Source organism: Nasonia vitripennis, chromosome 4, assembly GCF_009193385.2.
Source record: "Nasonia vitripennis strain AsymCx chromosome 4, Nvit_psr_1.1, whole genome shotgun sequence".
NCBI lineage: Eukaryota > Metazoa > Arthropoda > Insecta > Hymenoptera > Pteromalidae > Nasonia > Nasonia vitripennis.
The window spans coordinates 30,341,358-30,353,271 of record NC_045760.1 but is presented as its reverse complement, the minus strand read 5'-3'; the positions used below and the strand labels follow the sequence as shown (position 1 = coordinate 30,353,271).

Here is an 11,914-nt window from a genome sequence, read left to right as displayed (position 1 = left end):
GGACATTCCCGAAAGTATCATATGATACTCATGCGATTATCATATGATTCTCATATGGTTATTTTCAGCCGGGTTATTATGTATTCTTTGGTCATTTTCGTACACACACACACACGCGCGCGCGGCTTACTCGGATGTGTATTATTATTGTTATATCATGTAATATGCGTGTGGTTTTAATGAAAAAGATAACGATATAGTACGTAGATAAATATATGAGAAATGAAAAGACATCCTTGTGTTCCTATGCATAGCTCACAACGAATCGATATTTTAAACAAAACAAACAAATATATAAATATTTATGTGCAAAGAAAAACTAAATATGTGTATAAATATGTATAATTTACGCCTCTCATATCTCAACGACACATACGACGCATCCGAAGCCCCCAAAGAGAGCATATGATATATAATACAGAGACACACGACGTTTTCACATATTCTACACATGATCGGCGAGACAGAGCCAAGCTGCGAAAAATAAGCTATATCGTACACGAGCGCGTCACTTGCAACCACGCACACGTATACGAATAATACGCAAACGTATTTGAAAAACGTATCACGGCGTGCGCTCAACTTTTTTTCCAGATTATAAATATAAAACACGATGTGCGAAAGAGAGAGAGAGAGAGAGAGAGAGAACGTTGTGATTGTGCGAAAAATAACTATGTATAAGAATAACGAGTATTAATGGCGAGGAGGAAGAACAAGATAATATTAATATATAATTATTATATACGATAACATTATTATAAAGAAAAAAAAAACAGATTGTATAAATACCGATGTACTCGCAGTCTATGTTTATATACGTGGTTTATATATATATATATATATATATATATATATATATATATATATATATATATATATATATATATATATATATATATATATATATATATATATATATATATATATATATATATACCGACAATTAAGATTAAAGGAAAAAAAAGATAAATCGCTAAGTAAAACGATCTGCACGACGAGCAATGGATGTGTAGTGTGATAAGTAGAGATATTTATAGCCATCGAGTGTGTTTACGAAGAAAAAAAAAACATTATTAACAAACCAAAGATATGGTATATTATATCCAGACGTAAAAAAAGGGTATTTAAGGGTCGAGCTGGACGAGGAGACGATTTTTTCTTTTATCGTTACAATTGTTGAGCCGACGATCGAGAATCACGAATAATCGGAATCAGACAAAGAAACACAAATATGAGAGCACTAAACTGTCGTTATAAGAATAATCGCTCGTTGCGATATATGTCAGAAACATAATATAAATGTAAAACAATTTATAGTAAAAATACCACACGAGTCGTACTATTTATACACGAGAAAGCGTTTTTACGAAAAAAAAAAAACATTAATAATAATTATAATACGGAATAATAAGAAGAGGTACGTATACATATTATATATATATATATAAAAAAAAGAAGAAGACGGCGTGTGTCCGTCGTTTTAATAATCCTTTCTTTGCTCGTTCAGCCGTTGATTAAACACACAGAACTATTGTGTCGCGTTCGTTATATTATTATATTATTGTATCGTGATCGAGACTCGTTCACACCTACACACAGACACACTGTCGAATCGTCTATTTGGAATATATTCTCCTGTCGGTCGGATATGATGCGAGGGACAAAGATGAGTCGATATATATGATGTATGTAATATGCGACGCATCATATATATATATATATATATATATATATATATATATATATATATATATATATGAGTATTTTGCGCGCTCGCTCAGCGCATCGTCGTATTTAATATTTTTACACAATTATTGCGTATGTATTGTATAACGTGTGAGGAAGAGAGAAAAAGCGAGAGATAGAGAAGTGCAAAACACAGAGTAAATCGTAGAGGAGAAAAGTGTATTTTTCTTGAATTAACAGTATTATTATTACTATTGTTTATGTCTATTGCGACGACGAAAAAAAAAAGAGTTATATTATATAATGGGGGAGACGAGGGCTTGTTTCTTGCGTTATATATATATATTGCTCATTATATACGTACGACTGATGCGATACACACATCGTATATTTGTAGTTCAAGCGAATCGGCACATAACGTTGCTCGACTCGTTTGGCAGAACGCGAGATTTTGTATAAATCTGGTGAGAGTATATATCGCGAGCTTCGAATCGGCCCTTTGCGCAGCGTCGAGTTGTTCATGACACGTATATACCCACATTACTTACTGAAGTATATAGTTTCCTTTTGTACACACATCTCGACGAGATTCTTTCCAAAACTAAAACTTCGATGCGAAAATCGGCCGGTTCGAAGCTACGTATAAGCGATATCGAATTGTTTACCGAGGATATGAGAGATTTCGTGTTACACGCTATGATCACGACATTATACACACTGCGGTGCGGTTGTTTTTTTTTTTTTTCTCGGATATAGAATATCTAATTATTTACGAATCGTATAAGAGATGATCCTCCGATACGAAGAGATGAAATTTCGGATATAAGCGTGTTATACAATTATATCTATAGGCATCGCACGTTATGTATAAAAAAAAAGGGACAAATTACACACGCCGTATATTTCGATTTGAATATAGATATGCATTGTAAGAAGGATCGAAGGATATGAAGAGAATTGAGAGAAAATAATGTGTGCGGCAGATTTCGTTCTCTTATCGACTATATACATATAGAACACGACGTATAAACAAAGCGATTGATTTCGGCCGATCGGAGACTCGATCGGAGGCGATCAAAAAACAGGAATATTGCGAGGAAAAGAGAACAAAGCGAGAAAGTCCCTGCGACGTCAAAGGTTTTATCGTCTCGAGGCGCTTTTCGCGTTTCATTCTATCATTGTACGTATATTAGAGAGGAAAAACGAGACGCGAAGTGTCGAGGACGTTGATATCGAGCGAAAATCGAAAAAAAAGAAAAATGAAGAATAATAATACATAATTGTAAAACCGAGAGAGTTACAGCGCGCGCTTGAAAAGCGCGCGACAGCTCTGCGTACGCACAAGGGGAGAGATGCGCGCACTTCGTACTATATATACATGTGTGCGTAATAGTACATATACATACGCAACTTGACGACTTTGGTCTATAAAAAAAAAAAAAAAAAAAAAAATTATTTATACACGTACGTTTCAAGGTAAATATGGGCGCATAATATAGTATGATATATAGGCGGGGATGAGACGCGCGCACGTAATGCATATGTCTATTGAATTGAAGAGGCACACTTTTACCTGTGTAACACACAGACAACTGGCGACTCGATAAAAACATTGACGCAGGGGACTTTTTTCCGATAATATACGTGCGAGAAAGGAGAAGAAAAAAAAAACAAACGGAAGAAAAAGTATAATGAAGACAAAGCTTATTTAAAGACATCGACGTTCATAAGTTTTACGTACAATAAATGTATGAATATAAATTTGGCCTTAATACACAATTTGTTTCCTTTTAATAATAATATTAATAATAATAATAATAATAATAATTTTGAATTAATAAAAAAGAAATGTTATAATATTGATGATAAAAATAATTTATACACACATATATATATATATATATATATATATATATATATATATATATATATATATATATATATATATGTGTGCCATTATTATAATCTATAATTCAGACGCTTAAAAGACACACGTTGATTGCGTTTACGTCGGGGAGAGTTTTCTCTGTACGCATAGTTTCAGAAGCTTCAATTTATTAGGAACGATATCGCTTAACGTATATAGTACTACGGCGGAAGGAAAAATTCTCCCGTGTAAACGTAGTCAATAGCTAAAGATATCTCATTAAAAACCATCGTCAAGTTTTCGAACGCATAGATATAGCACACAGTTCGTTCGTTCGATCGCAGATACACCTCAACTTTTTTTCGATCGAACCCTCGAACGTCTACCTATCGTTCGAAACTCGATTAAGAAAATACTCTTTTTTTTTTTGTTTTTTTTTTTTTCAGAAACAAGACTGTCCTCTCCTACGCATTGCAGTAATTTATAATCACACACGTTTCTTCCTACATCGACGCACACGATATCCTTACTAGCTATACAAATTGGCAACTATTAAAGTATTTCTACGAGTTCTCCACATCGATCACTTATAAGTATACGGATTTATATCAGAAAAATATTATCATCCTATCGTTTCAGGCAATCGAAAGGATGAAATTTTCACACTATATATACGTTACGTAATATAATACAAAATCTCGACTACAACAAATATCACACTAAAAGAGGAGAGAAAAAAAATTAAGGAGAATATAAGATAGATCGCGCGAATACGTTCTATATACGAAAATTCAATCCTTCTCTCGCATAAATCCGTCGACTCGTGCTCGGAGGGGGATTGCGTTTATATATATATGTACGCTACATACCGCCGGGGAAAAGTATTAAATGGCACACTGGATATTATATGGAATAGTACAGCTATTGCGCTCTTAGAGTCTATATTGATATCGATATTGCAGCTTTCATCCGATTTTGATTATGAGAAAAGGTAGTACTGTATGAGAAAGATCTATAGAACACTTGTTTCAGGTCGTTCCTCTCCGCGCGCGCTAATTAAAAAAAAAAAAAATTAAAGACTAAAAATAAGAGAAAAAAAGGAACGTATAAAAAGATCAAAAATACGCAAGGCATCACTTGGCGTAGTCCCGATGCGGCGAGTCCACGATGTTCTTCTTTCTGGGCAGCTGCAGAGTGATGGGCTGGACGATTTCCGTTGGCCTCCTGGTCTCGGGGTAGTTCCCAGCGACGCTGTTGCTGCTGCGGAAGGACAGCACGCGTAGATTGGGCACGTGTTGCTCGCCCGGCCAGTCGAAGTTGAAGACGGATACGGGTGTGGTGCCCGGGGTGGTTTGGTGCTCGGATGAGTCGTCCGGGGTATCGGCTGGGGTAGTCGGGGTCGTGATGTAGGGACTGAGTTCCTGGTGGACCACATCCGGGACCCTCTGAAGGCCGCAGTCGGGCCAGAGGCCTGGTGTGCTCGGGGACGACGCAGCCGGTCCGCTTGGACTCGTCCACTGCTCCTGCCGGTCGTCAGAGGGATAGATGTAGCGCTGTCGAGGTTATCCGTGTATTTCGTAGATTATATAGTATTAGGTTTGTCAGGGGGAAATCGGAGCCAACTTTACCGTTTGTCGGTAAAACAGTATGGAGCCCCCTTAAAAAATCACTTACCGGGTGGTGATGCGCGAGATGATGATGAGCAGCGTCGGCCACGCAGGGATGCGGTGGTTCTCCGGGTTGTTGGTTCGGGGCTTTGGTTTGGTGGAGCAGCAGCAGTTGTCGCTTCTGCGAGTAGGTCGGCCCGTAGATGTCCGGCGGTGGTGGCGGTTGGGGCGACTGATCCGCCGGGTGACTGCTCAGTTTGTCCAGGTCGACGATGTTGTACTTGAGGCCGCCGTTGTTGTCCGGACTAGGGGCCATCCCTGGTGACATCTGCTGATGCATCTGCTGCCCGGGCGAGTGTGGCTGGTTCGACATGAAGTACGACAGGGACTTGCTGCCGGGGCGAAGGTACGTAGGCAGGCTCGTCGACATCGGCCGGTTCGGACTCTTGTTGTTGTGCTGCATCTTGAATTTTTTTTTTTTTTTAATAAATAAAAAATCAAATACAATAAAAAACCTCACCATGGGCAAGTGTGCCTTGTTGCACGGACAGAATTCAGCGGGTCCGGCATTGCAGTGCTGATGCATAGCCGGATGGCGTTCGTCGTGTAATTCGCCGGGCGTCGCGCTGTTGTTGATGGACATATCGACAGGCTCGGCCGCTTCGCTCTCCTGTCCGTGGATCGACCGCTGCTGACTCGTCCTCACCGCGTTATTCGCTTCCCCGTAGACCTGCGAGCACGGGATAACCGCGTTATGCTGATGAGCCCTCGCGTATATGCGGTTATCTCTCCCTCTCGTCGCCGATATACCGACTTACGCTCGGAACGTACAATGCGGATGTGTATTATGGATGCGATCGAATTACGAGCATTCGGATGATCAATGCAATGAAACACTCTTTATTTATATTTTCTTTTGCAGAAATATCACCTCACGATTCGTAAAAAAATATATAATCTACCTCTCCAGGCTCCTGCTTAACGAGCGTCCTCTCCTTGCTCCATGGGACAGCGATCTGTCCGTCGTCCATCTGATGATAGCCGACAGGGCCGAGCTCGAGCTCGTGTGGCGGTGGTGGTAGCGGTAGTCCGTAGGGCGTTAAACCCGGCCTGCCGTTGTTGTAGTCCGCGATGACCCCGGGACCCTCGGGGGCGTAGACCAAAGGCGGCGGCGTGTGCTGTTGGTGGTGTTGAACCGGCGGAGGCGGCTGTGGCCCCGAGTTTGGCAAACTCGCGCAGACTCCGTACGTGTACTTGGTCTGCGACGAATACTGATATAACCAGGAACTTGCGCGCAATATCTCAGCCTCTTTATCACTGAAAATAAATTTTTGGCGATCGGTCGGTAAAACAGGACTGCGGTACATCCCCTTACGGATAATTTCGAATGTTCGTACCTTAATACTTGATTGGTACAGACAATAATAGGATGCTGGCACTCTTCGGACGTATCTTTGACTTGTAGGACGCAGTGGACCCAGAACCACCTGCCGGATCGACTCTGTAGCCTAAGCAGAGCCGTGCTCGACCTCTCCTGATCCGACTGTATAACTACGAGTACCAAACCCATCAAAATCAACATCTATCAGAAAAAAAAAAAAAAAAATCCTACACAACACCTACCAGTTTGGTGCTTACAGTACGCGGTACGTATACTGTCCCAATGCAGGAGGTTGTACCAGGAGACACCGACCAGCTCCGACCGACTGTACTCCATGTGGCTCTCGGCTCTGCGGCGTTAATTGAAACATCGAAGTAATTACCGGGGAAACACGCGAATTCGTGTGGCACGTCTAAGTAACAAGTGTGCCGCACTCAAAACTTACGTTTTGTCGATGTGCAGGTATTTCATGTCCATCGAGTGAATCGTCGTGAAGATGTTGGTCGCGCCCTGCACGACGCTCTCTCGTGTTTCGGGCAGAACGACCGGCGTGCACGATGCCAAGAACACCGACTCGTTGCGATTGCAGAGCTGCACAAACGGCAGGTAATGGCCCTCCACGAGTACCACCTGTAAAATCGTGCAAATTGCTCGTTCACGTACTGTGTATTCGGGCTTGATTGATTTCGCGAGATTAAGAGATAACGCAGTGGATACACACACGTGCGGTGCAGAGAGAATCGGCGTATAATCATCGACCTCCAACGCGGTATTACACATACCCCCGCATAACTGTGGGAAAACACACTCCTCTCTCTCTCTCTCTCTCTCTCTCCTCGAGCACATCACAGACATATAGGGGGGTCCAGTCCACACAGCACACATACACTTACCTTTTGATCTCCGAAGCGAAGCTGCCTGCGCGAGTTCCGCGACACGTTTATACGGCAGAGGAATAATCTCCTGTCGTCCGGTGCACCGGGGCCGCTGCTCCTGCCCAGCTGGCTCTGTATTACCATGTGGTCCTGCTTGTCGACCACGTCGTACACGCTGTCGCCGTGGATCAAAAGGTCCTCCTGCATTATTATTATACATTATATATCGTACACCATGTCGTTCTTTAGAAATTTCACGAATTTCGTACGACGCGACGAGCGAGAGTAATTATAGCGGTAATTGTTGAGTAGATACTTGGCGAGAGGAGCCCCTTAATATCAGGCATTTGTCTCGGAAGCGCCGAAGAAGAAAGCCGGGCCGAGAGAGAGAGAGAGGCGTATTGTAAAACGACGCTATTCCAGAATATTTCCACAACTATTGTCATTAGAATCGCTTTTTTTCTCTCCTCTCTCGCGCGCGACGAGATTACACCCACGCGGCGCATCTCACAATTAAAAGTAATAAACACCCTGCGACGCGCAATATCATCTCGCCGCGTGTAATCCTTCGCAATACGCTCGAAATACCTTCGTCCTCCTCCTCGTCGTCATTGTAAAAGAAAAAAAAAAAAAAAACATATTCCTAGAAAAGCATGATCGCATTACCATCGAGTGTCCCAGGTACTCGGCGGCGTTTTCCGATATGTACAGCAGCTTGCCCTGTTGAGTCATCATCATAATGAAGCCGGACATGGCCTGCAAAAGTATCGGTCGCCCGTGTATATTGTGCTCTTAAACTCTCTGTACAGAGAGACAGCCGACTCACGAGCGCTGTGTCGCAAGCGTAGACACACGTGTAGATATAGAGTAAAATAAAAAGGAACAATAATAACGTATATTTTCTGTGGGTATGTCGGTGCAGTGGTATCGTTGAAAAAAAAGAAAAAAAAAAGAAAGAAATAGGAGGGAAAAGTAGTGCCCTCTACACATCGTTATCGCATGCGGAGTTTGCGTGTTTATTTTTCTTTTTACCTGCCGTCGTGTTTTTCCTCTCCCATAACGGCTGCATGACGAGACACAGAAATGGCTTTTTAGTGCTGAGCTCGTGGTATCAATTCGCGGTTTTAGCTTTCATAGCTTTTCGAAAACGTTGTACGTATTCTCCACGTATAATACAGATAAGATAGAGAGTCGAGTTGTAAAATAAAAAAATTCAGCGCGTGTACTTGCAATAAAAATTAATGTTCAGTGGGCTCACCTTTGAGAATCCAATGTTCGGCGTGGGCATGCTTGCGGACTCCTGGTCGTTTTTCAAAACTGCGAACAGACGAAACGCCAGCGTTTAACAATTGTATTTTTCGAGTAGAAGATAACGGCTCATCGTCCCGTGGCTGATACCGATTTATTATCCCAGCGCCGTTGGTTTTTGTCAACCTATGACCCCTAGCGGCGAATGTATAACGGCTCTGTGTCGTTATTTTTTCCTTACCGATCTCACGCCGCGAACATACATAGTGTACAGTAAAAAAACAAACAAAAAAACAAAAAAAGATCGGTAGCGCATCGTTCCTTTTCTCTTACCGATTTCGTCTACCTGTACCGATCTCATACCACGAACATACATATACAGTAAAAAAGAAGATCGGTAGAGTACCGTCCTTTTTTCTTACCGATTTCCTATACCTATATACCGATCTCATACATACACAGTAAAAAAATATCGGTAGCGTTAGCGTAAGGGACATATCATTCCGATTTCGCGGCGTCTCGTCTCTTCCCACGCAAATCATCGAAAATCGGTACAGGCCTTATACAGTCGCGATCGCCCTATGCACTTCGACCGGTAGAGCTCATGCCGGAGGCGCTGCAGCTCCGGAGCAAAGGCGCCGCTCTGCCGGCGAGCAGAGAGAGATCCGAGTTCGCATCTCTCGGCAGTAGTAGTAGTAGTAGTAGTAGTAGTAGTAGTAGTGACCATAGGTGTATATATGTACAGAGAGTGAGGTCCAGGATGAGTTTTTCTGGAAGAATGCGCGGCACACCGCGTCTCTCTCTTACTCGCTGGGTATATACTATATAAAAGAGAGTAAAGCTGCGGCCGAGTATTATGGGAGATAGCTGTGTGTACACGTGTGTGTAAGTATGCCCCCCGCGTATATATGCATGTGAGCGCGAGAGAGAGAGAGAGAGAGAGAAGCGAAGGAGAGAAGGTGGTGGGGGGAGAGGGGGGGGGAAGGGGGAGACTGGCCGGTAGGTATATACGGGGGAGTATGGGTTACAGGAGCGTGAGAGTGTTGTTGCAGAGGCCGAGAGGTCAGCGGATCACCCGGAACTCGCGCTTAGGACTCGCTCTCGCGCGCCGAGAGAGAGAGAGAGAGAGAGAGAGAGGGACGTACATATATATATATACATATATATCTATATATACACACAGGGAGAGCGGCGCACTCGCTCCGAGCGGTTAACTTTGCCTCCCTCGCGACCGCCGAGAGAGCCACTATACATGTATATAGTCTTCTTCTTCTTCTTCTTCTTCTTCTTCTTCTTCTTCTTCGGCTGGCTCCTCTCTGCAGCAGCGCGCTGTGTACCTCTTCTTCTTCTTACGTCTTACCTTCCTCTCTCGCGAGGAGCCGCTTACCTCTGCGCGCTTTATATATGTGTATATATACATACATACATATATACATATATATATATATATAGAGAGAGGTGTACCTTATGCCTTTTATCTCTCAAGAGAGAGAGAGAGAGAGAGAGACTCGCTTTCTCTCTCTCTCGCGGTGGTAGTCAGTCGATCGTATGTACAGCGAAGGGGGGAGAGAGGGATTTTTTGCGCCCAGGCTTTTCTGTACCTCATCGAGCTTATAAACAATGACCGCCTAAGTAGCGGACGGTGGCAGAGAGAGAGAGAGAGAGAGAGAGAGAGAGAGAGAGAGAGACGGGGACTTTGGCGGTTCGTATATAGCGATATCTCGACGGTGCAGTACACCCGGCTCTGTGTGTGTGTGTGTGTGTGTATGTAAATTGATGGGAGGTTGACCCTTTCTTTTATTTTTTAAGAGGAATCGATTCTCTCCTTTTTTTTTTAATTTCCGACTGCGGAGGTTATATACAGCAAGGAGGAAAAGTGTGCTATACCTGCACTTACCCCTGTGTATGTGTATGCAAAGCCCTGTGGGAGAGAGAGAGAGAGAGTTCGGAGGGGGAAACGTGCGAAAAGCGAAGAGGCTAAGAGGTCATTCCGCTCTTTATACACGTACATACGTACAAAAACAATATCGGTTTTATTTATAAGCGTAAACTGCATAACACAGCTCGCTATGCGGTTTTTCGTTAATCGCGGGTAATTAGCACCGACGAAGACTTTGATTATAAACCCTTGATAATGACGGCGTCGCATGTGTACCATCGGCTAACGCGCTTTCCTCTTTGTCACTCGCGAAGTAAAAAAGCGATAGGATTGCCGTTTCGGGTTTTCCAAAGTTATTCAGCCCGGAAAACAACAAAGGGCCTCGGACACTGATAAATACAGCTGTGGTTGCGTTGAGAAATGCGCATCGCTTAGAAATTCTCGAGATAATCTGACAGGTTAAATCGATTTTTTTCCTATCCTAAAAATCACAACAAGCTTCAGTGTCTTCCCAACAGGATAAAGTCCGCGCCCGATACGCTCACGCGCATAAGCGTCCGGTGCGTACAAGCACACCTATCGTATACGCACAGGGAGAAGGGACGATCGTACGCGGTCATTCGACACGTGCGTACCACGTGTCCCGCCGAAAACCGAACGGATACGTCGAAATTTTCCCGACGATTTTTTTTTATTGCTCTACACTTACACATTAATTCTTATCGATACGACACTTTGGCCTTCGGCTCACATTTATTGCGCGCTTCTAAAACTTAATCTTTTCGCTGAATATTTCCAATTTTCTTCCGCCAAGTCCTACCAAACTCGTCCCCGATCTACCGATAATAAGGAAATAACTCACCGTGCTGAAAGTAATTCGCCTTCCTCAGGAAGACGCATACGAGTGCCATAAGCTGAAGCTGGGATAGTCTCTGCCTCGTCGATGGCGGCAGGGGCAGGAGGTCGCGTAGGTTCGCGATCTCTGCGTTTATCAGGTCCCTTCGCAGTTTGCTCGCACCTTTCGTCGATTTGCTCGCATCTATCCTTCAAGGGCACACGCGTCCTTCGTTATTAAAACCATCTCCTCTCTTACTTGCACATGTTAAACACTCGCGAGATCACGTAAACAGAGCTAAGCGTACAGCCCCCCACCCGCCCCTTAAAAAGTCGGTAAGTCGATTTTAGGGGGGCCTAACGCAAAGCTCTGCTGGTCACAGCGCCGCTTACCGATTGAACATATTTCGCCGACCTGCAGCCAGCTGCTATGCCGATTTCAGCCTCGGCCACACGGGGGATGGACATTTAGCGGGTTCTCTCGGCCCGAAGCACAACGTTAGCGGGCTGCGCGCCGGCTGCGATCTAACATCCGGG

At 43.5% G+C, this 11,914-nt stretch overlaps 1 protein-coding gene across 4 annotated transcripts; it reads right to left on the bottom strand.

The window, feature by feature from the left end:
• Window positions 1-3,724: 3,724 nt before the first annotated feature.
• On the bottom strand, window positions 3,725-11,863 carry LOC100122543 (neuronal PAS domain-containing protein 4). 4 transcript variants are annotated; one of them, XM_008216775.3, is made up of 13 exons: window positions 11,771-11,863; window positions 11,406-11,587; window positions 8,675-8,733; window positions 8,083-8,172; window positions 7,435-7,617; window positions 6,987-7,171; window positions 6,784-6,890; window positions 6,558-6,711; window positions 6,123-6,477; window positions 5,681-5,890; window positions 5,228-5,623; window positions 4,679-5,106; window positions 3,725-4,605 (listed from the first exon to the last, which is right to left on the bottom strand). In XM_008216775.3, the coding sequence occupies exons 1-12, from the start codon at window positions 11,779-11,781 to the stop codon at window positions 4,687-4,689; spliced, it is 2,352 nt and encodes a 783-aa protein (XP_008214997.1). In that variant the 5' UTR covers window positions 11,782-11,863; the 3' UTR covers window positions 3,725-4,605; window positions 4,679-4,686. The 4 variants fall into 4 exon arrangements, with proteins under 4 accessions (XP_008214997.1, XP_031786346.1, XP_031786348.1 ...); XM_031930486.1 differs by having other exon boundaries at window positions 3,725-5,106; XM_031930488.1 differs by having other exon boundaries at window positions 3,725-5,076.
• Between the last annotated feature and the right edge of the window lie 51 nt (window positions 11,864-11,914).